The sequence below is a fragment of the Numida meleagris genome, unplaced genomic scaffold, assembly GCF_002078875.1.
Source record: "Numida meleagris isolate 19003 breed g44 Domestic line unplaced genomic scaffold, NumMel1.0 unplaced_Scaffold119, whole genome shotgun sequence".
Lineage (NCBI taxonomy): Eukaryota > Metazoa > Chordata > Aves > Galliformes > Numididae > Numida > Numida meleagris.
In genome coordinates this window covers 1413396-1435377 of record NW_018362987.1, presented here as the reverse complement: position 1 = coordinate 1435377, position 21982 = coordinate 1413396, and the positions used below count along the sequence as shown (strand labels likewise).

At 44.4% G+C, this 21982-nt stretch overlaps 1 protein-coding gene across 1 annotated transcript; it reads left to right on the top strand.

Moving 5' to 3' along the window:
- Positions 1 to 1502: 1502 nt before the first annotated feature.
- On the top strand, positions 1503 to 20341 carry ASAH2 (N-acylsphingosine amidohydrolase 2). The gene is made up of 20 exons (XM_021381862.1): positions 1503 to 1649; positions 5520 to 5632; positions 5937 to 6086; positions 7591 to 7767; positions 8258 to 8385; positions 8935 to 9012; positions 10158 to 10278; positions 11152 to 11277; positions 12056 to 12142; positions 13262 to 13366; positions 13459 to 13540; positions 14005 to 14120; positions 14401 to 14495; positions 14828 to 14867; positions 15651 to 15746; positions 16328 to 16423; positions 16556 to 16705; positions 17664 to 17723; positions 18434 to 18522; positions 19102 to 20341. Exons 1-20 carry the CDS (start codon positions 1514 to 1516, stop codon positions 19277 to 19279), a joined length of 2223 nt encoding a protein of 740 aa, XP_021237537.1. The 5' UTR covers positions 1503 to 1513; the 3' UTR covers positions 19280 to 20341.
- Positions 20342 to 21982: the final 1641 nt, after the last annotated feature.

Sequence of the window (21982 nt, the reverse complement as noted above, 5' to 3'; positions counted from 1 at the left end):
AGTGATAATTTTCAAGCTGGACTTTTCAGCAGGTTTCAAGCAGGAAGATGTTCCTCCAACCCCTGGGACACGTGAGCGACCACAGGTACAGAGACAGAACTGAGCGTACCAAAGCCTCACAGCACCCAGAACACCGAAACCCATAGAGGCTGCGCTGCAAGGTGAGTTTGCATGAGGTGTTGCTAAGATTCTATGGTGCTGTCTTTTACTTTTTACTATTACTTCAGCTATTTAATCACTTGGAAAAACAAATGTAATTGCCTATTGTGTGGATGTGTTTTGGGATGGCACTGTGATATTGATTACCCGGATAGGTTGCAGTGTTTGATAGGATGCCAGCTCCTAGCTTCCGTAATAAAATGCAAAGCCAGAAAAGGGGAAGGAAGGGAACCCTTAATACTAGATTTCTTGCCACTACAAGATTTGTTAGGTGAAAGTCAGCAGCAATCACAGCTGCTTTATCTCACTGTGGCAAAAGAAGCTGATAGAGAGGTCATCCAAAACAGGTTTGGGTGACCAGTGGGCTTGCTTGTGGTGACATTTCTCATTGCCACGCTTCTGAGACCGTAAGTTCCCTCTCCAATTGTGTGTCCATCCTCCATGCTGAGACACAACTGTAGGGACAAAACACAGTCGCTCAAGCTGGTGGTTCCCACATTGCATGGGGCCATGTCCAGGCAATTTGGGGCCACCACCATGAACGAAGGTCTCAAGGACCCTCAGAAAGTTGCCCCTTGGGGCAGGTATGTGCATCAGTCAAGGGCAGAAGTATATAAAGGATCAGGATCTGCCGTCATTTTGTGTACAAATACATCGAAGTATGTGTGAAAACATCCAGTTATCTTAAAGGCTTATTTCTGCCTTGCACAGATGTTTCCAAGAAGGGCAAAGGACACATCCTAGATCAAAGTGCCATCTCCCACCTGGCAAGTCTGAAGATCTTGATGCAAACTTCAGATGCCAGGGCAGGAGATGGAGATTGAAAAAATTGAAGATTTTTAACATAGGAGGAAATAGTGCATTTTCTCATTGCCTTATTTTCAACATTTTTTATTGTTAATCTTTAAAATGAGATGGAGGAACAATGAGCAAAAAGGAAAAACAAGAAGCTCTACATAGCAGGAAAAAAGCTGGTATCTCTACGATAGGGTCCTATCTAGGAAAGCTTCACAAGCACTACTTCTTAAATCCTGGAGAGAAACGCATTTGCACATGCCATGGAGATGTTTGTCTTGCCTCAAGTTTCCTAAATTAATCACTGATACAATGAAAATATTGTGCACTCTGAGCACAAGCTGCAAAAATGCAATGAGGCTTCAGGCTGCAGCATCTCCTTTGGCTGCTTGGCGAGTATACAACCTGGCGAAATATCAGGTCTTTCAAATAAATATTTCTTCAAAAGAGCATGCCAAGCGTCCCTGTTCAGTGAGGGGACATGCTGGACACAAACCATCACTGGCTCACCGCAGGTGTGCTGTCTGGATCCCACAGGCTCCTCTGCTCTCACAGGGCCATGTGCAGACAGAAGTCCAAGCGCCCTTACTCCTGCCTGGAGGTAGTCCTCATCACTCTCCTGGTCCTGATGACAGCGGTGACAGTGGCACTCCTCGTCCTTCACTTTGTCACTGGGGAGAGCAGCTCCAGCAATGGCAAGTTGAGCTCTTTTGGTCCAGCTCAAGAGGGTTTGCTGGGGAGGAGGGAGGATGCAGGAGGGAGTGGTGCACAATCATCAGATTTCTTTTTAAAGCAGAAACCAGTGATATCCTTACCAAAATGAAACAACGACATGGTGGTGTCTCGTTTCCAAATCATCTGCAGACTCAAGCCTTTACAAATGTGCTCCTTATTTGCACTGGTCAATGATTTTTGCTTGAATCTGAATACCATCCCCATTTCTTCCCAGTTCCATGCGACTGGCATGTGCATGACATGTGCGACGTGGCATGTGCATGACATGTCCTGTGGCCATGTGTTTAGATCCCATCAGTCCATTCATTACATGAAGCTGTTTGCTTTTTTGGAAAGCTTAAAATGACACTAAAAAAAAAAAGTCAAATTAGCAATGAAGCATTGTACTGAAGTCCAGAGAAGGAGAAATCTAAGGGGCAAGTCTGCATTCCTGGGCCAGTTGCACAGAGCATGTTGTCCATGAGCTGTGTGCCTGGACCTGCAATTTAAATTAATGGGATGCACCGCAGTGTTCACAGTACCATCACCAACCATTTATGCCTCCAACACCATCACCAGGTATGGGGCACCTGGGTGGCAGGACCTGCCCAAAAGAACCCTCATATTACTTCTAATATACCCCATTCTTATCCTTTGAAGAAATAAAATGTTGGTGGCAGAGGCGGAACATTCTGAAGCTTCATGCACTTCCGCATTGTAGGAACTCGTTCGTAAAGCATTGCCTGATGCATCAGCAATTAAAACTTCCAATTTCTCCATTTTGCTCTCAGATTGGATGGAGTTCATGCTTTCTGCAAGTTTTTAGATTGCAACACAGAAGAAATTTGCATGGTTGATTTCCGTCTACATTGTAGCTCTCAGAAGACATAGAGTATTGGTGGTTTTAATGGTTTTAATGGGAATCCTCTTCCTTCATGTTGCTTTAAGCATGAGCAATCTCTGCTGCTCCTGTGGTCAGTCTGTGGCCAATGAGAACATGTCTTTTCTCCTCTGTTTTACATGACAGCCTAGGAAAGGGCATGGTGGGAAGACCAACCCCAGCTGAGCAGGAAGAGCAGATTAAGCACACACAAATATTTTCCCATGGTGTTATCTCAGCCTCCAGTGATTTGTGGCTGGAGTATTTCCTGAAGCACAGAGACTTTACTTACTTATTTATTAACCCTCAGTGTTTTTCCTTCTGTGATGTTGTCCAGACACTTTGTGTATCGGTCGGATCCCTTGTCCATGGGCTTCCTAAGCTTGTAGGGATGTTTAGCAGGATTCAGATGCCCTTTGCAAAGGCTACATTGACTCTTCTGACCCTAATTCTGCTTGTTCTTGTGGCCACTAATCTCACAATCATGGAATAGCTTGGATTGGAATGGACCTCAAGGATCATTAAATTCCAGCCCCACTGCCACAGGCAGGGTTCCAACCACAAGATCAAGTACTGGATCAGGTTGCCCAGGGCCCCGTCCAACCTGGTCTTAAAAAGCCCCAGGGATGGAGCATCCACAGCCTCTCTGGGCAGCCTGTTCCAGCACCTCACCACTCTCTCAGTAAAAAACTTCTCCTTGACATCTCATCTAAATCTTTCCTCCTTTAGTTTAAAACCATTCCCCCCTGTCCTATCACTACCTACCTGTGGAAAAAGTTGTTTTCCCCCGTGTTTATAATCTCCCTTTTAATACTGGAAGGCCATAATGAGGTGTCTCCACAGCCTTCTCTTCTCCAGGCTGAACAAGCCCAGCTCCTTCAGCCTATCCTCATAAAAGAGGTGCATTAGCCTTATGAGCATCTTTGTAGCCCTTCTATGGACCCTCTCTAACAGCTCCACAACTTTCCTACGTTGGTAGCCCCAGGTCTGGACAAAACACTGCAGATGGGGCCTCAGGAGGGCAGAGTACAAAGAAATAATCAGCTCCCTGTCCCTGCTGGCCACCCCTCTTCTGATGGAGTCCAGGCTACCATTGGCCTTCAGGGATGCAAGTGCACAGTGCTGGCTCATGTTCAGTTTGTCATCAGCCAGAACCCCTAAATCCTTCTCAGCAGGGATAATCACAAAGAGTTCTTCTCCCAGTCTGTGTACATATTTGGGATTACCTCAACCCAAGTGCAAAACGTTGCACTTTGCTTTGTTGAACCTCATTAGGTTCACAAGGGCCCACCTTCTGAGTTTATCAAAGTCCCTCTAGATGGCATTCATTCCTTCTGCTGTAACAACTGCACCACTCAGCTCGATGTCATCAGCAAACTTACTGAAGATGTACTCAATCCCATAATCTATGTCATTGATGAAGATGTTAAAGAGGACCGGTCCCAAGACAGACTCCTGGGGGACACCACTCATTACCGGCCTCCACCTGGACATAGTGCCATTGACCACAGCCCTCTGTCTGTGACCTTCCATGTAATTTTTTTCCACCCTTCAAATCAAAGAGGTAAGGATGTGTTGGGGAACATGTCAAAGGCCTTGCAGAAGTCCAGGTAGATGGCATCAGTTGCCCTTCCTGTGTCCACAAATGCTGTCACTCCATCAAAGAAGGCCACCACATTGGTCAGGCACAATCTGCACTTGGTGAAGCTGTGCTGGCTGTCTCAGATCATCTACTCATCCCACGTGTACTTTAGCATAGCATCCAGGAGGATCTATTCCATTATCTTCCCAGGTAGAGAGGCGAGACTCCCCAGCTGTAGCTCCCAGTTCTTCCTTTCTCCCTTTCTTAAAAATGGGAGTGATGTTTCCCTTTTTCCAGTCACCAGAGACTTCACCTGACAGCCACAACTTTTCAAATATGATGGAGAGCAGCTTGGCAACCACATCAGCAAATTCCTTCAGAACTCTGGGATGCATGTCATCTGCCCCACACACTTGTACACATTCTGTCTCATGAGGCCATCTCCTATCTGCTCTTCCCTAACAGTGAAGGGGATTTTGCTCCCCCAGGCCCCACAAAGAGGTTCAGTGATATGAGGTCCAGGGATATGAGAGGCAGAAGAAGCCTGACTGACAGTGAAAGCTGGGGCAGAGAACTCATCAAGTACCTCAGCCTTCTTCATATCTGTTGTAGCCAGTTCTCCTTTCTCATTTATCAGAGGGGCTATACTTTCTCTGGCCTGTCTTTTCTGACCTATGTACCTGTAGAACCCCTTCCTGTTGTTTTTAACATCCCTCACCAAGTTCAGTTCCATCTGTGCCTTGGCTTTCCTAATCCTTTCTCTGCATGTCTGCACAGCATCCCTGTATCCCTCCCAGGTGACATGTCCTTGCTCTCACTGCCTGTACTTGCCCTTCTTTTCCCTCAGTTTGACCAGCAGCTCCTTGCCCAGTCAAGCCAGTTTTCTGCCTCCCCTGCCTGCTTTCTTATTCTGAGGCATGGAGAACTCTTGCTGTATCAAAAAAGCATCCTTTACTCTTTAGAAAACTCTTTAGAATACTGTTTAGAGTAGCCAGCTTTGCTCCACTCCTTTGTCTTTAAGGGGAATTTCATCAAACAATTCCTTAAATAAACTGAAGTTCACTCTCCCAAAGTTATGGGTCCTGAATCCGCTCTTTGCCAGGCCCATATTTGTCAAGTTCATGAACTTGACCAGTGCGTGGTCGCTGCAGCCCGAGCTGCCTCTGATCTTAATGTCTTTAATGATCTCCTCTGCATTGGTGAGTGCCAGGTCCAGCAACGCTTCACCACTGGTGGGTCTGTCCAATACCTGAAGTTGTTGTCAATGGACTCCAGGGGACTCCTGGATCTCTTGGAGCTCAGCATGTTGTTTTCCCAGCAGATTTCTAAGTGGTTGAAATCCACCATCTCCTACGTATTAAATACATTTCCTATTTATTCTTATTATAGATTATGATGAACCATCACCAACCCAGAAACCAACAACAACTGGTGGCTCAGGAAACTACTTACTGGGTGTAGGTCGGGCAGACTGCACAGGGCCCGTAGCAGAAATTCCTCTGGTATGTATGGGGAATTACTCAGAAGTTCAGTGAAATACTGATTTTTCATCATCTCTAAGTGTTGTGGTGTTTTTTTTTCTTTTTCTTTTTTTTTTTTTTTTTCCCAGAACTTCTGGCTTACAAGTTCTGCTTTAGCAAATAGTTGTCTTCTTTAATCATTAGGCGAATTCTCTTGTAATCAAAAGGCAAGATAGTTGCATCTCTGAGTTGAAAGATTTCTCTGATCTTCTGGAAAACATACTTAGAAAAATACATGCAAATGAACACATCCTATATTTTGTCTGATGGAGCTCTTCCCTTCCAGATGGGCTATGCTAATCCCAACCAGGTGGGTGGTGGACTTCTCACACGCCTCTACAGCAGAGCCTTCATTGTGGCAGAGCCGAACGACTCCAGGAGAGTGGTGTTCGTCAGCATTGACATAGGGATGGTGTCCCAGAGACTGAGGCTGGAGGTTTGTGGCTGGAAGTAATCAGTCTGCAAGGTCTGAGTGGTTGCTGGTGTTAGTATTAAGGCTGTAGTCACTACAAAATAATAACAAATATAGCAGCACGGGATGAGGTTCAACAAGACCAAGTGCCGGGTCCTGCACTTCAGCCGCAACAACCCCAGGCAACGCTACAGGCTTGGGGCAGAGTGGCTGGAAAGTTGTGTGGAGGAAACGGACCTAGGGGTATTAGTCGATGCTCGGCTGAGCATGAGCCAGCAGTGTGCCCAGGTGGCTAAGAAGGCCAATGGCATCCTGGCTTGGATCAGAAATAGTGTTGCCAGTAGGAGCAGGGAAGTCATTGTCCCTCTGTACTCAGCCCTAGTGAGGCCCCACCTCGAGTACTGTGTCCAGTTTTGGGCCCCTCACTGCAAAAAAGACACTGAGGCCCTGGAGCGTGTTCAGAGGAGGGCGAAGAAGCTGGTGCGGGGTCTGGAGCACAGGCCTTATGAGGAGCGGCTGAGGGAACTGGGATTGTTTGGTCTGGAGAAGAGGAGGATCAGGAGAGACCTTATCACTCTCTGTAACTGCCTGAAGGGAGGTTGTAGTGAGCTGGGGGTCAGCCTCTTCTCTCTTCTAACTAGTGACAGGACGAGGGGGAATGGCTTCAGGTTGCGCCAGGGGAGATTTAGGCTGGACATTAGGAAATACTACTTTTCTGAAAGAGTGGTCAGGCGCTGGAATGGGCTGCCCAGGGAGGTGGTGGAGTCACCGTCCCTGGAGGTGTTCAAAAAACGTTTAGATATAGCATTGAGAGACATAGTTTAGTGGGGTTATTGGTGGTAGGTGGATGGTTGGACTAGGTGATCTTGTAGGTCTTTTCCAACCTAGCTAATTCTATGATTCTATGATTCTATGACTGTTTGCTTGAGGATCCCTCTGCATCACTATCTTGAGAGATGTCCTGTCTCTTCTGAAGAAAAGATGCTGATTCCTCAGCAAATGAGGCTTTTCTTAGCAGAAAAATGATCAAAAATACATGTGTCACTTGGTGCCTGTGTAAATCTGGGTTTCTAGCACCACAGAGGATGAAAGGAGATCCTTGAGAAGTGGAGACTCCCTGGATGACTTGGTGTGGTCTGCAAGTTGGCCACAGAGGTCTTCACTTTTAGTATTTTTTTTAGTATTTATTAATTAGTATTAATTAATTTTAAAATTAATATTTAATTTATTAATTTAAAAATTAAATATATAAATATAAAATATATTATATATAAATATATAAATATATTAATTTAAAAATTAAATTAATTAGTTAGTATTATTTAATAGTATAATATCTAATCAACAATAGTATAATAGTTAATCAACAACTGCAAACTTCTTGTTTGGCCTCTGGTACAGGAGTATCAGGTGGAAAGTGAGGAGCGAGGAGCCAGAAGAGAGGCTGGGTTTACTGCAGGGTTTGATACAAATCCCCACAGCCCTTGGACATGAAAAAGGGGTTTTAGGACCACTTCTTTTCCCTTAGGTGTTGAAGGAACTGAAGAGCAAGTATGGCGAGCTGTACCAAAGGGACAACGTCATCCTGAGCGGAACCCACACACACTCGGGGCCTGGTGGCTACTTCCAATACACACTCTTCTGGATCACTAGCAAAGGGCTGATCAAACCAAACCTCAATGCTATAGTGAAGGGCATTGTAAAGGTAGGGGTCACCTGGACGGGTGACACAAAAGTCCATGAACACAGAAAAGGTAGGGGAGATGCATTTGTGACCAACCGAGCTCTCGCTGTGATGTTCATGGTACTACCTTAAAATCATGCTGGGGACGAAGCACCTCTAAATCAAAGCAACCTCTAAATCACAGAACAGTTTGGGTGGAGGGAGCCTTAAAAATCATCCAGTTCCAACCCCTGCCTTAAAATACACTCAGAAGTGGTTTTCCCCTTGCCAATGAGATCAGATCAGAAAACAAGAGACTTTCTTTAGAAAGAGGCTGTTGTGGCTAATTTTGAAATGTTACTTTTTATGCTTTTAATTTTCTAAGATTTTCAGCAATTTAAGAAAAGCAAAGCAAAGAAAGCTCCCCAAATCCCAAGAAAATGTTACAATCAAGCAGGGAGGGAGTTTTCCAAATAATCTCATACATTGCTTACATTTGTGGACTAATATCCCCTGCCCTTCTGATTTTCAGAGCATTGATATAGCACATCAGAACATGAAGAGAGGAAGGCTTTTTTTAAACAGAGGCATGGTAGAAAACAGTCAGATCAACCGAAGCCCTTACTCGTATCTCCAGAATCCAGTATCCGAACGTAGCAGGTAAACTTTCCTCAAAAATGAGAGAGACACTGTGTTGGGACCCAGCTGTATCTGCAGCCAGCTGTTCCTGGCCATTTATAGGATGGTTCAGATATGGAGGCAAGTCCACAGCAGAATGACACTGTCACCATCCTGGGTCCTCTGGAGTCTCCATTCCAAATAGGAGTTGTACTTGTGAGCTTGGAAGTTGTGGTTGTCCCCTCCAAGCATGTGAGGCATTGGCTAAGGATGTGAGCTTGTGCATTATTAACTACAAGAGAAAAACAATGTCCTTAGTAGACAGTATGTAGACATACATAGACAAGTATGTCAGACAGCATTAAAATGCACTTTCCGTCACAAAAGGAAGCAGTGCCTGAGGTCAGCAGTGTCCACACTTCCTGCTTTATATTCACAGCTACTTTAGGATGGCCCTGTAAAGTCTCACCATGTCCTGCTAATATCTGTAATATCCTCTTTGTTTTCTTGCTCAGCCCAGTGGAGATTTAACAGCATGAAGTTTGACTGTGGCCCTGGTGCTAATGTGATTTCTCCATTTCTTTGTCCCAGGTACTCAGCCAACACAGATAAAGAAATGGTGATGCTGAAGATGGTAGATGAGAATGGACATGACCTAGGACTCATCAGGTACTGACTACTGAAGTAACACTCTTCTCTCCAAATTCACATAAACCAGAGAACGCCAAGACTGTGGTTCAGGGGCAGTTCTGTAGTTCTCTACTTGCACAAGCCTTCCCACTTTTCAGGTAGGTCTACAGCACTTTCCTATATACCATTCTCCCCAGATGGTCAGTAGAGGGTCTCTGAGGGAAGAACAAGTTATGGTGAGAGCCCCTGAGGGCATAAACCAGGTCAGTGTCTCTCATCTGCTCTGGAACTGCAATGAGCACTTCTCTGGGCATGGCTCTTACACTGTGGCTTGCAGAGGAGCCTGGAGAAGATGACCAGATTTGGCCTTCCCTTGTAGGGGTGCAGAAACCTCCTACCAGCTAGATGTTGGATGTTTAAGGCTCATCCTGCTCTGCAGTGTAGAACAGGGCTGGAAGATCACACTGCCAGCCCCTGGGACTCCTGATGGTTATATCATTAAACACCCTGTATTTCACTGAAAGCATGCTGTTCCTGGTGCTGGGTGCCTGATGCCCTTTTTATGACACCCATCCTATCAGCACATCTTCTTGCCCTGCTCGAAGTTCAGAGCTCAAGGCTGGGGCATTGAAGTCAGAGGCAGTCCTGAAGCCAGTGGTGTGATTTTTCCACTCAGAACTCAGAACTGAGTCAGACTGCATTAGGAGCATTTTCCTCTGTGATTTTCCCCATACTCATGTCGCAGTCAGTGGGGTGAGAAAAAAACAAGGCTCAACAGTCTTATGGTATGTTCTTGTCCCACTGGCTGTCATGCACAATCATTAAACATGTGCTGTTTGGCAAACTCTGTCCAATGAGAGTTGAGCAATCTGCTGAAAACAGTTTCATCCGTGGCGGGAGGGCCTTTCCAAGCTGCAGTGAATCTTGGAGATAATTTGGGGTTGAATTAACTCTCAGTGGCTCTGGTGATTACAGTGCCACCTGTGCACTCATGATCTGGCTCTTTGTGAGTCCTTCTGTTCATAATGGAAGAAGATGTGAATAGCTCTGCCCTTGTTAATCCAACCCTGGGCACTGGTGATCTGGCTTTTTATTTCCCCATAGAAAATTCCCATAAGTCAATTGGAAATATTTAGATAGATGCATTTAGATAATGGATTTCCTTACATGTGTCTTCTCTTCAGCTGGTTTGCTGTGCACCCAGTCAGCATGAACAACACAAACCATCTCATCAACAGCGACAACATGGGCTACGCATCTCTCCTGTTTGAGCAGGAGAAGAACAAGGGCATGCTTCCTGGAGAGGTGGGAGCATTTTCAGATGATTGAAAATAATGGGGAAAAAAGTCCAACGGAGAGGGGACATGATGCTTTCTATGGTCCATAGAGGGTACCCTTGAGCAGTGAAATAGGACAGTGGGGTAAATGCAACAAAAGGAGGTTGAGGACGCACCCCTTGATTTATTTACTACTGGAAACACTGGAAAACACCAGAAAGGCAACTGTGGGATACTAGATCCCATACACTGCATATGTTGTGTAGGATCAAGCTTCTGGTTACTTGTTCCCTGTGACTTCCAGCTGGTTCTGTCTCCTGTTCTTCATGTGTCCAGATGCAAACACAGCTCCTTTAGAAAGAATTATTTCCCCTGACATAGTGCACAGTTATGGGTGCAAGTTGGTGCAAGCTGACATGCACACAAGGCTAGGTATGTGTGGATGTTTGCAGGATTTGCCATCCAGCTGTATGGTTGGCTGGACATATTTTGTCTAGCAGTCTCACAAGTGACTAAAGAGCTGGTAAGTTAGGAAAATAGCTGGTGTTGACATATGCCATCTCCAGAAGGGGTGAAACAAGAAGATAAGCTGAGAGCTGAGTTCAGCCACACTTGGTGTGCACCCAGCATTGCTGCTCTTGATGTTACCTCCGGCACCCATATCCTCTGGCTCTCACCCTATAAATCTGTCATGGTGAGAGCCTGGCAGAAGGAAAACCTAGATGAGAGTGCTGCAGTGAGCCCTCAGCATGTGATCAGTAACACACAGAGCTGGGGTTGCAGGGCCACATGGAAGGAAGATGTAGATTGCACACTTGCAGCCCCAAGGGAAAGAATGCCGGCAATGTCTGCAATCACTACACATCACTAAAACCCATCTGACCACATCTCTGTTTCACAGGGCTCTTTTGTTGCTGCCTTTGCATCCTCCAACCTTGGGGATGTGTCACCCAACACCAAAGGTCCATTCTGCATTAACACAGGGGAATCATGTGATAACCCTCAGAGTGCCTGTCCCATTGGGGGGGTATGTATGGATTGCTTGATCCACGTAAATTATGACGAAGGAGGAAGCTAGAGCTGGAACTCCAAATACAGCAGTGTGTGGTGTTTTTCTACAATTCTGCATGTAAAGGTGTTACCGAACTCCAGCGACCCTTTACGTATTACCCTTGCACGTAGAGAACCAAAACCCGGTTCCTGGCCAGCAACTGCACGTAGCATCAATATGATGAGCAGCAAAATGGCATTTATTGGTAAAAGCTACAGGACTATATAGTATTTCTTATCTTTTTACTAGACTGTTCTAGAAGCTCATGCAAGCTCCTGGCCAATCATATTAAATCTCCCGCTTCTGACCTCTTACTTCCGAAAGACCATATACGGGGTTGTTATACACCTTGTTATGAAAACAAAGAAGGACAGCCTCTCCTTCTTACGACACAGGTTCAAGTAAAGTAGGTGAACCAATAGCAAGCATATGGGGAAGGGCCTTCCACGTTACAGCCCAAATGCCCCATAACACGCCTAATACAACAAAAGGACTCCTTTGGGAACTGCTCTGGGCATCCCTTTTAGAAACATAACATGTGTTGTCCTCCCTATTTTCTGACCAGTCAGCCCAGATCCAAATGTGTCATGCTGCAAAACTGCTGTAGTGCTAAAACCGGATTTCCTACGTTTATGTGGTTAACAAGAAGCTATTAATTCCCACGTGAAGAAAATCACTTGTGCCTTCACCCACTTGGCAGCGACATGCTCTCCATATTAACAGGTCACTATCATTTAAGCACATTTCTTAACAGGCGTCAATGTGCATGGCCATGGGACCTGGCACTGACATGTTCGACAGTACAAGAATTATCGCAAAAAATATCTACTCGAAGGCAAAGGTGAGAGATGTTTTGCTTTACAGATGTGCCTGAATGCTCTTATTACAAAAACAAATGTGCATTCATCTGAGCAAATTTCTTGTACTTGCTCTTTCTTTTACATTTCTATAAAATCCATGTTTATATACTTAAAGAAAGTTTCCCTATTATTTGGAAAGGGCACACATCTATTTAGATTGGCCATCATAGGCCTTGCAATTTGAAAAGGGTTTTTTGAGGTTTTAATCTCTTCCTTTCTGCTGCACAATCAGGGCATTGCTCCCTTATAACCTCCCCTCCCTGTGCATGCAGCTCAGAGAGATCAGATGGGAAAACGAGGGGTGTTGGAGACTCCTGAAGAGCTCCAGGACACCATCACAGGCCACTTATTGGCATGACAAACTCAAACTAATGCAAATGTGAATCCTAAATGTGTTAGTTCAAACACCCAACAGATGCTCATCCTACCATGCTTGACTGTGCATGCACCTGTACAACTTCTGGCAGCGCTACATTCCTGTTAGAGGTGAGCATGTCAGAGAAATCACCTGTTGAAGAGCTGAATGACTGAGCTGTCACCCATATAGTAATGCATAGTCAAGTCCTCGTGTTTCAATACAATGAATGCAATCGAGTGGTTCTTACAGACAACATTTGTTCTGGCTGGTCTAGAATGTGAGAGGTGCAGATACTCTATGAGCTCCTGTACTAGGACGTTCGCTTTTCTTATTTTCTTTCTATTACTCTTTGACTAACAGAGATGAGGTTAAAATGTTGTAGCTAGAAGAAAAATCATCATCCAGGTAGAACAGGTGCATGCTTTAGTGGTGAAAATAAAGCTGTGCACAGAACTGGTGACTGCAGTGTACCCCTGTGATGCTCAGGATAGGAAAGCTCGCAGGGCTGAGGCATGTAGAGTTTAGAGTTGAGATGATAACAGTGATGGAGCCTGGGAAACATGCTCATGCATCACTGAAAGATGTCAACAGAATGGAGAAATGACTCTTTTAGCTGAAGCTCACAAGGTCTAGGTGCGCAGTTTCTCCTTCCTCGAGGAATTCTGTCTGTTCATGAGGTCTCCCACTCCAGCAGGCCCTGACCTTTGTCTTGCTCGGGGTGCTGATTTGGTGTGTCCCCTAGGAGCTGTACGCCACTGCTGTCCAGGAGCTCACTGGGCCCCTCCGCTCCGCTCACCAGTGGGTCAACATGAGCAATGTCCAGGTGCAGCTCAATGCCACACACACGGTAAGAAGGGTTGAGATCTCACAGTGAGATGTGACAAACTGGTGGGAAGGGGCTTTAAAATCTCTCTTTTTTTTTTCTCCCTTTTGCTTAAGGCTAAAACATGCAAACCAGCCTTGGGACATAGTTTTGCTGCAGGGACCATAGATGGAGTGGGGGCTTTCAACTTCACACAAGGTGATCTGGGGAGTGGGTTTCAGTGCGGCTTTGTGCACATAAGGAGGATGTGGGGCATGTCTCATACAGATTCAAAACCTACTATTTCTCTAGAAAACATTGATAGTGCATTGAGCCACATTCCCCAAAGAGATGCTTTGAGGAAGGTGTGGCCTTACAGCCCCTTACAAGCTTGTCTGTGCTCATCAGAGATCTCCTGGAGAAGGATGTGGCCGTGCCCTGCAGGAAGGGGAGCTCTGGACGTAGAATGGGGAGGAAGAAGATCTGCTTCAGGGCAGCCTTCCAATTTGTTCTCATTGCCCTGATGCACAGCTGGCATTTCAAACCACTCCAGAAAGGGAGATGGTTGGAATCCAAACAACTGACCTGGCATAAGAAAGGGGCGGGCAATATGTGAGACTTCTGTCAGCCAGCTGCTGGAGAGGCTGCGCAGCAATTGTGTTTAAGAGTTGTTTTTCCTCCAGGCTCAGTAGAAGGGGACCCATTTTGGGACAACATCCGGGACCAGCTCCTGGGAGAGCCATCCAATGAAACAAAGGCTTGCCACCAACCCAAGCCGATCCTCTTTAGCACCGGGGAGGTAAGGACAGACCAGCATGTGTGCTCTGGGCCTGCCATGTTGGGTGGGATTCTGCATTTCATTTTCCACAGCCATGTTGTTCTCACGTTCTTGTTCTCAATTTCCTTTTAATAGACACTGATTTTTTTAAAGTAGCTTTTTTCCAAGCTGAAATGCTGCTCAGTGGTGTTTAAGGATGGTGCTGTCCATGCTATGGGGTGGCTTGAAGCCAGGGCTAGATTGGGGTATCTTTTTTGTTACTCTCCTGTAATAGGCATATCATCATCTTCTTCCATCTCAGATGACTTGGCCTCACCCCTGGCACCCTGACATTGTAGATGTTCAGCTTGCTGCTATTGGATCACTGGCAATCGTTGCTGTTCCTGGAGAATTTACGTATGCATTTCTTGTTCCACTTATCACAGCTGGGAGCACTTCTATTGTAGAAAGGGAGAACAGGCTAAAATTTGTCCCCCATATACATGATAGCTCTGCAGGCACCACACATACATGTCCACTGCACCTAGTTGCTTGTATGCTGTCTTCTCTGGTTTTTTGGAGATTCCCATTCACTTCTCCATTGTATAAATGAATGAGATGGAAATGAATTGCTCAGTGAGTTTCTGGTGGCCTCCCTGCTGCCCTGTTGTGCTGTGTGGTGAACAAATGACTCCCACTTTAGTTTCCTCAGTTTCTGTAAGCTGACATTATTCCCTTAACATTCCTAGGACCATGTCGGGACGCAGACTGCAGGAAGCTGTTAAAAGTGTGAGTTGTCAAAGAAGTCTTCCTGAGAGGACACTGCACCTGCAGCTTCACATTTCTGGATCCTCCTGATCTTTCCCTTGTCCCCTCTCAGCTCATGTCTTACAGGGCTCTCCTTCTCATGGTTCCTTCACACTCATTTTGCATGCACTTACTGACATGCAAGAGAAATGAACATCCTCCCCAAAAGAAGCAAACTGATTAGATTTCAATCAAGTAGCTGCACTGAAATCCAGGCATAACTGATGCGAATAGAAATTTTGTCTCAGTGATGGGGAGGTATAGCTCCTTAATCTCTACTAGAGTGTTGCAGCATAAAAACGTTTGGAAAAAATGGCAAATGTATTTTTTCCATTTTCATGATGGATACATCTTGTTCTCAGCTTTGGTCTGTATACTTAATCTTGCCTCCTGCTCCCAAAGCACACTGAGGCTAACTCACATTGTTATATTGCCAAGGTATTTGGAAGAATACAGACTTCACAACACCCTTAAATTTACTGTATTCACTGGAGCATGAGGTCATTTTTCCTCTTTTTTTTGTGTGTGGAAATTGAAAAAGAGTCATTAATACACTTGCAGTGTGGCTTTCATGAACATCCAGACTCATACCCACTGTAAATTTGTAATCTGCCCTAGTAAATAATAACAGTACAGTATAACAATATGATTGTGCATTTAGAAGTTGATAAAAGATTAGTGATTTATTTATTTATTTTTATTTTATTTATAATTTTTATTTATTTATTATTATTATTATATTAGTTTATTTATTTCCTTTCTTAGGAATTTGGCTCTCATGGTACAGCAGGAATGGATATTGTAATTGCGGGTCTTTGTAATGTCTACACCCATTATATTACCACCTATGAAGAATACCAGGTAACTGGGTTCAGTTTTTCCTATACGGGATGATAATGTAAAATTATGCACACATAGAGTACTTTTCCTTTGCTATGAAAAGCTGAAGGTTCTGTGACAGAAATCCCAAGAAAACCTTGTTTATTTTGGACCAGATAAAATGGTGCAAGTGAAAAATTGCAAACCATTTCCAAGATTTTGGATATTCTGATCTGGGAGGAGAGGTTGGGAGAGCGGGGATTGTCCAAATCAAGGAGTTGGAAGGAAAAAGACCTACATTATAAGCCTTTGAGAGAGTGAAAGAGCTATGAGAAACAGAAGAGTGACAGCTGGTTCTCCCTGTTTGTGATGGATAGGACAAAGAAGAATTACCTCTAGTCACAGCAGAAATACCTGGGCTAGCAGTGGGGCTGTCCCATAGCAGTAAGGGGATTGAGGTGCAGGAAACCAACTATTTAAATAAGGATTATAAATGAAACATTAATCATTAAATAAACCGTTTACAGGTACAGTACTGTTCTTGTCTTGGTGCAGTTGGATGAGACACATACATTGTTCAAGAGTCCTTTCAGCCCTCCTTTTCCAACTTTGTCCTTTCCTAGGTTCAACGATATGAGGCAGCATCGACTATTTACGGACCGCACACCCTTTCCGCTTACATCCAGCTGTACAGAGGACTTGCAAGGGCTATTGCTATGGTAATCAAAATTTTCTATATGCCATATGCTTGGATATGTACTTGGATAAAGAACCAGAGCACTGTTATGATTCTCAGTGGAGAGAGTGGTTATACGCACTTATGTATAATGAACACATCTTCCCTCCAACAGAATGCAGTGCAGGACTTGCCAAATGGCCCTGAGCCCCCTCTTTTCAACATAACCAGCCTGACATTGGTGCCTGCTGTCACTCCTGATAGAGCACCAGTGAATAAGACATTTGGGGATGTGCTTCAAGAAGTGAATGTACAGTATCGAGTGGTGAGAACTTCAAGCCTTTGCTAAAACTTGTTTAGAAAATAATCTTTAAATGCTTAATTATCTTGCTAAAATGTCTGATTTTCTAAACAGTTGTGGTGATCTCAAACCAAAAAGACATCATTGCTCTTATTGGGCATGGGTGAAAAAGCAGACTTTAGGTGTAACCATCCATGCATGTGTTGTGCACTTTGTTTTGGTATCTTCCACATGTGCACAAGGTCAGAGAGCCCTCTTGAATTTTAAAAGCTCCTTCAAAATGCTTCCCTTCTTCCTTATTTCTGGTAATGAACCAAACTTACTCCTTTAACATTAAGTTTTATTTCTGCAAAATGGTTAAACACACTAGTAATTTTACAAAGCAGTAGCATTCTTCAGATCAGGGTAGCGGAGAGGAGACAGAGATTTCCTGCCAATGTCATTGTATTGAATGTGGTTAAAATGAATGAAGGGAAAAATAAGTCCCCATGGTAATCATCATGAAGATTTCCCCTTCTGCTTCTACATAAAGTAACTGTTGATAATGAAGTGGTCAAATGTTGTACAGTGATTTCTTTACAAGCAGAAATCAGGTCACCTTTGATGTCTGGGATGGAATGTAAATGAAATAAAAATGTCAGAAAGGGTTCAGTTCTCATTATCTAAAATATAGATAAGGTGTTCAGAACAAGAGTTTTCATTTCATTGCAGTGTCCAGCAGTAACACAGGAAGAAGGCAGGGAGTTATTCTTAAAATTTCACCTATTTCCTTCCCTCTTTGTGCTGTGGTGTTCGTCCAACAACCAGGAAAGGGGAAGGCATAAAATACCAGTTCACAATATAAATTGTCCGCTGCTATTGCAACAAGTGAAATTATTCTAAGACAACAACAAAAAAAGTACTCTTAAGACATCTTCAAAGGATGTTATTAATGTGCATTGTGCTGATCGGACTTTAATGTAAATTTCAATTTTCCCCTCAGGGAGAAGTTGCCAAAGTAACTTTTGTAGGTGCAAACCCCAGGAACTCTGCAGAGAACATGGTAAATATAACACAGTGATGTTGGAGCTGGAGATGCTAAGGATTAGTTAATGTTTAGTCAGTGCATCTGTCTTATGCATTTAACTCATTTATGTTCTTGTTTCAAAAGGAGTAAGATCATGTGCTTCCAGTGCTTTTTGTTTTGCCCGAAGTTCAGAAGACAGTTCTTCCTATAGGCATGTTCTTTGGGAGTTCACTCCAACATAAAGTTTTTGGATCCAAGTCCTTATTTTGGACTTTTGTCTGTTAGAGACCATGTTGGCTTGTATTTGACATATTAGATATGAAATCCACACTCAAGGTCATATATAGACCATCCATGATCTATTCACACTATTGAAGTTGAAGGTACTTATGCCATGCAACAGTCCAGATGCTTTCTCAGTATAAAATGCCCTCCAGTTGGAGCAAGAGTGGTCTCTAGTCTCCATGCTATCTGTCCAGTGCCTTCATTTAATTAGATGAAGAAAATTAGAAATGTAAATAATTCACTCCATCAGTCATCTTAGACAGAAATTGATAGCTAATAACTCACCTGTCCATTCTTGTTTTAATGGTCAAGAACTTTACATATTCCCTGCCTCATTTGTAAGTTTAAATTCAGAAGCATAGCTCCTTCTCCACTTGAAATGACACAGAAGAGAAGGGACATGCCTGTTCATTCAGCATCTGATTCAGCCAGTTCAGCCAATTCTCCTGTTTTTATTCCAGACCGAACACAACTTCCTGACAGTGGAGAGATACACCAGTGTTTCAGGGAGCTGGCAGGTGGTACAGAACGATGCCTCCTGGGACACCAGGTCTGTGTCCCTAACAGATTTCACTGCTTCACAGTCTCTACATGGGCTTTGAGTTTAATCCAACATTAGGTTGGTCTTGTTCCTTCAGACAGTGCTCTTTGGGAATGTATCAGTCCACATTTGTTTGGTTAAGATGTCTAGAACAAAACACTCAGCCTTCCCCTTGGTACATCTTCTGCAATGAAGGCTTGTAAGTTTGAGAGTGGTATACCAAAGAGTAAGAATTGGAGGAGGATTGATATTTGATTTGTTCACAGCCCACATCCATCCACCCTTTGTATTGTGCTAATGGGTAGGATATCAAATAAAAGGACCAGACAACAGTAGGTTTTTTATAGGAAAAGACTGTCTGGCTTTGCAGCACATCATAGAGCTTGGGGTTGGCTTGCTGGTTGCTGCTCTAGATAGCCTAAATATATGAGCAAATGGGTAATAGAAGCAAAAGAGTAATAGAAGCTCTTAAAATATACTTAGCTGGAGCACGTTCATGTCATTCCACTTAGTTTAGCCAATGTAAGCTCCTGGGATGTTAAAACAAATGTATTTTCTTGCTGACTCCAGTTTGGGTTTGCCCTCTAGGTTTTACTGGACCAAAGGGTCATCTGGCCAGAGCAACGTGACAATTGAATGGCACATTCCTAGCGGCACAGAGCCTGGCATCTACAGGATCCAGTACTTTGGGCACTACAGGAGACTGCTCAAGCAATTCTATCCATTTCAAGGCACATCCACAGCATTTGAAATTACAAATCTGTAGCCAACCATGTTCATTAAAGGAACTGTTGCCTTTGAACAGTAGATTTTACACCTGTGATGTTCAAATGAACACCTGGGAGGTTTTCTGTGGCATTTTTCCTCTGTAGGAAAAATGCTGTTGTCCCTCATGCGCTTCTCATTGTCCTTTGCTGTGCAAAACTCAGCTTTCTGCTAAGTTTTGACTTTTACCTGCAATTCAGCCTCATTAGTTTGATACATTTTCATTCAAATAGTACCAGTCCCAGATGGATCTCATTGATTCTTATTGTACTAAAAAATGAACTGTTTTTCTTTACTCACTAAACAAATGCTTATTGATTGTGAACAGGCTCTCAGAGAGAATTAATGCATAATGAGACCTAATCCAGACAATAAAATAGTCCATAAAATACAGCTCAGTCCATATAGCTGGGAAGAACTGCTGAATTTCCAAAACATCAGAAAAGAAGATATCTTAGTTTCAGCTGGGACAGAATTAGGACAACTGACTTAAATAGGCCAAAGGGATATTCCATACCATTATGACATCATGCGGAAGGAGTTTTGAAGGGGGTGGGAGTTCCTCTCTCTCTCTTCCTCTGCTCAGAGGCTAGCTGGGCATTGATTGTCAAGTGGTGAGCAATTGCTTGTGTATCACTTATATACATTCACATACATATATTTCTCATAACTATTATTCTTTTCCTTAGTAGATAGTTTTATCTCAACCCATGACTTCTACTTTGTTTTTTGATTCTCTCCCCCATCCCTCTGGGAAGGGGGCAGTGAGCAAACAGCTGTGTGGTGCTGAGCAACCTGCCAGGATGAACCACCACAGTCATTTTGGCACCCAGCACAGAGCTTGAAGGGTTGAAATAACAGCAGATCTGACCTGACTGTGATAACACATTGTGCTGTGGTAGTTTGATAATTGCTGGTCACAAGTTATTTTTTCCCCCTATTTATGGAGTTCGTGAGAGTCTTCTCATGGAACTATATTGTGTAGCACCTTGCTTACTGCTTATTTTCCCTTCTGCATGGTTTGTCATCTCTGGGGGATGGATTAAAGTTTTTGTTTTGCTATTCTGTGTGGTCTTGGCTTATATCATGGTTAAAATGGCAGCTGAGAAACTAATGTATGTATACTTGGCATTGCAGTCATCTCTGGGTTTCAGAAACCACACTGTGGAGGCTATTAGTAATTGCATGCTTTGCTTGGTCTCCTCGGGGAGCCCAGCTGTTGAGGAGATAGAGAAGTACATTTTCCAGCAGTTCCTCAGCATCCCTTTCTCCTTCATTTTCCTCCTTTTCCTAGACTAGTTACAATAGCTCTTGAGAAATTTTAATATTTGTGGGATGTTCAAACTAGCGTGCTCCTATTGCAGTGTGTTGTGAATGTCTTTCAGGTTATGTTTAAGATTGAACAATTATTTAAGAATAACCCAGAGATTTGCCCTTACACAGGATAGATCTGAGTGGCAGGGAGTGTGGGATGGTATGGGAAGGTGCCTAGAGCCGTGGGCACCCCCAGGGCTTTAAAACTTCACCTCCGAACAGCTGCAGAATCATGAAAAACTAGTAGAACATTTGGGAAAGATCTGCCATCACCCTGGCAATCCTAAAGAGGCACAAATCAATGCAGCATGCTGGGACCTGGCCCATGCCTAACAAGCCTTGTTCAGCATCCTCAAGGGGAATAAAATCCTTCTGAAAGCCAGTTTTGCCATCAAGCAAAGTAAGGTCAAGGGGCCTGCACAGGAGATCCAGTTCTTTACCATGGCAAACGCCATATGCTTACAATGGTGGAAGAAACCACTGGATGCCTGGAAACATATCCTGTGCCACCACCTGAAATGCTATCCTGGGTCTTGAAAATTAAGTCTTGCACCCCAGAAAGAACTGAGTCAGACAATGGGACTCACTTCCAAAACACTCTCATAACCTCCTGGGCCAAAGAGCATGGCATTCAGTGGGTATATCACATGCCCTATCATGCTCCAGCCTCTAGAACACTGAATGATACAATGGACTGTTAAAGACTACACTGAGAGCAACGGGTGCTGGGACATTCAAACGTTGGGACACACGTTTAGCAAAAGCCATCTGGCTAGTCAGCACTCAGAGATCTGCCGATGGAGCTGGTCCTGCCCAACCAAACCTCATGAACCTCTAACCCGCAGGGCGCGCGAGCTGCCCGCCAACCACCACGCCGCGCCCTTCTGGGGCTCCGCGCTTTGCCGACCCGCCCTGCTCGCGCCGCCCCCTGGCGGCAGGCATTATGCACGCAGGGGGCAACCGCAGTCTCACCCGGCTCAGCCCACGGGCTTCAGCACCGCCGCGCCTCAGGGCTGCTCCCTCACGTCTCAACGGCTCTTTTCGCGGCGTTTTGCCGCGGTTTTACCTTTCTATGAAGGGTCCCTCGATGCGAACTTCTCCTATGCAGCTCATCCACATGAGGCCTTCGCTGAAAATCAGTGAATGAATTGGTTGTAAGGTCGCATCCAGGGGGTTGGGGTCAATGGTTCTGTGTTTAGGTGGACGCTGGTGACAAGTGGTGTCCACAGGGGTTCCATCTTGGGACTGGTGCTCGATATCTTTATCTGTGACATGGACACTGGGATCAAGTGCACTGTCAGCAAGCTTGCAGACGATGCCAAGCTGAACGGTGCAAATGATATGGCAGAAGGAAGGGATGCTATCCAGAGGGACCTGGGCAAGCTTGAGA

Bases quoted from the DNA above. Each gene is read 5' to 3' on its own strand.
- ASAH2 (XM_021381862.1), top strand. From the start codon at position 1,514: ATGTGCAGACAGAAGTCCAAGCGCCCTTACTCCTGCCTGGAGGTAGTC. The intron at 10,279-11,151 runs GTGGGAGCATTT...TCTGTTTCACAG, and splicing joins AGGGCATGCTTCCTGGAGAG to GGCTCTTTTGTTGCTGCCTT. The intron at 18,523-19,101 runs GTCTGTGTCCCT...TTTGCCCTCTAG, and splicing joins GATGCCTCCTGGGACACCAG to GTTTTACTGGACCAAAGGGT.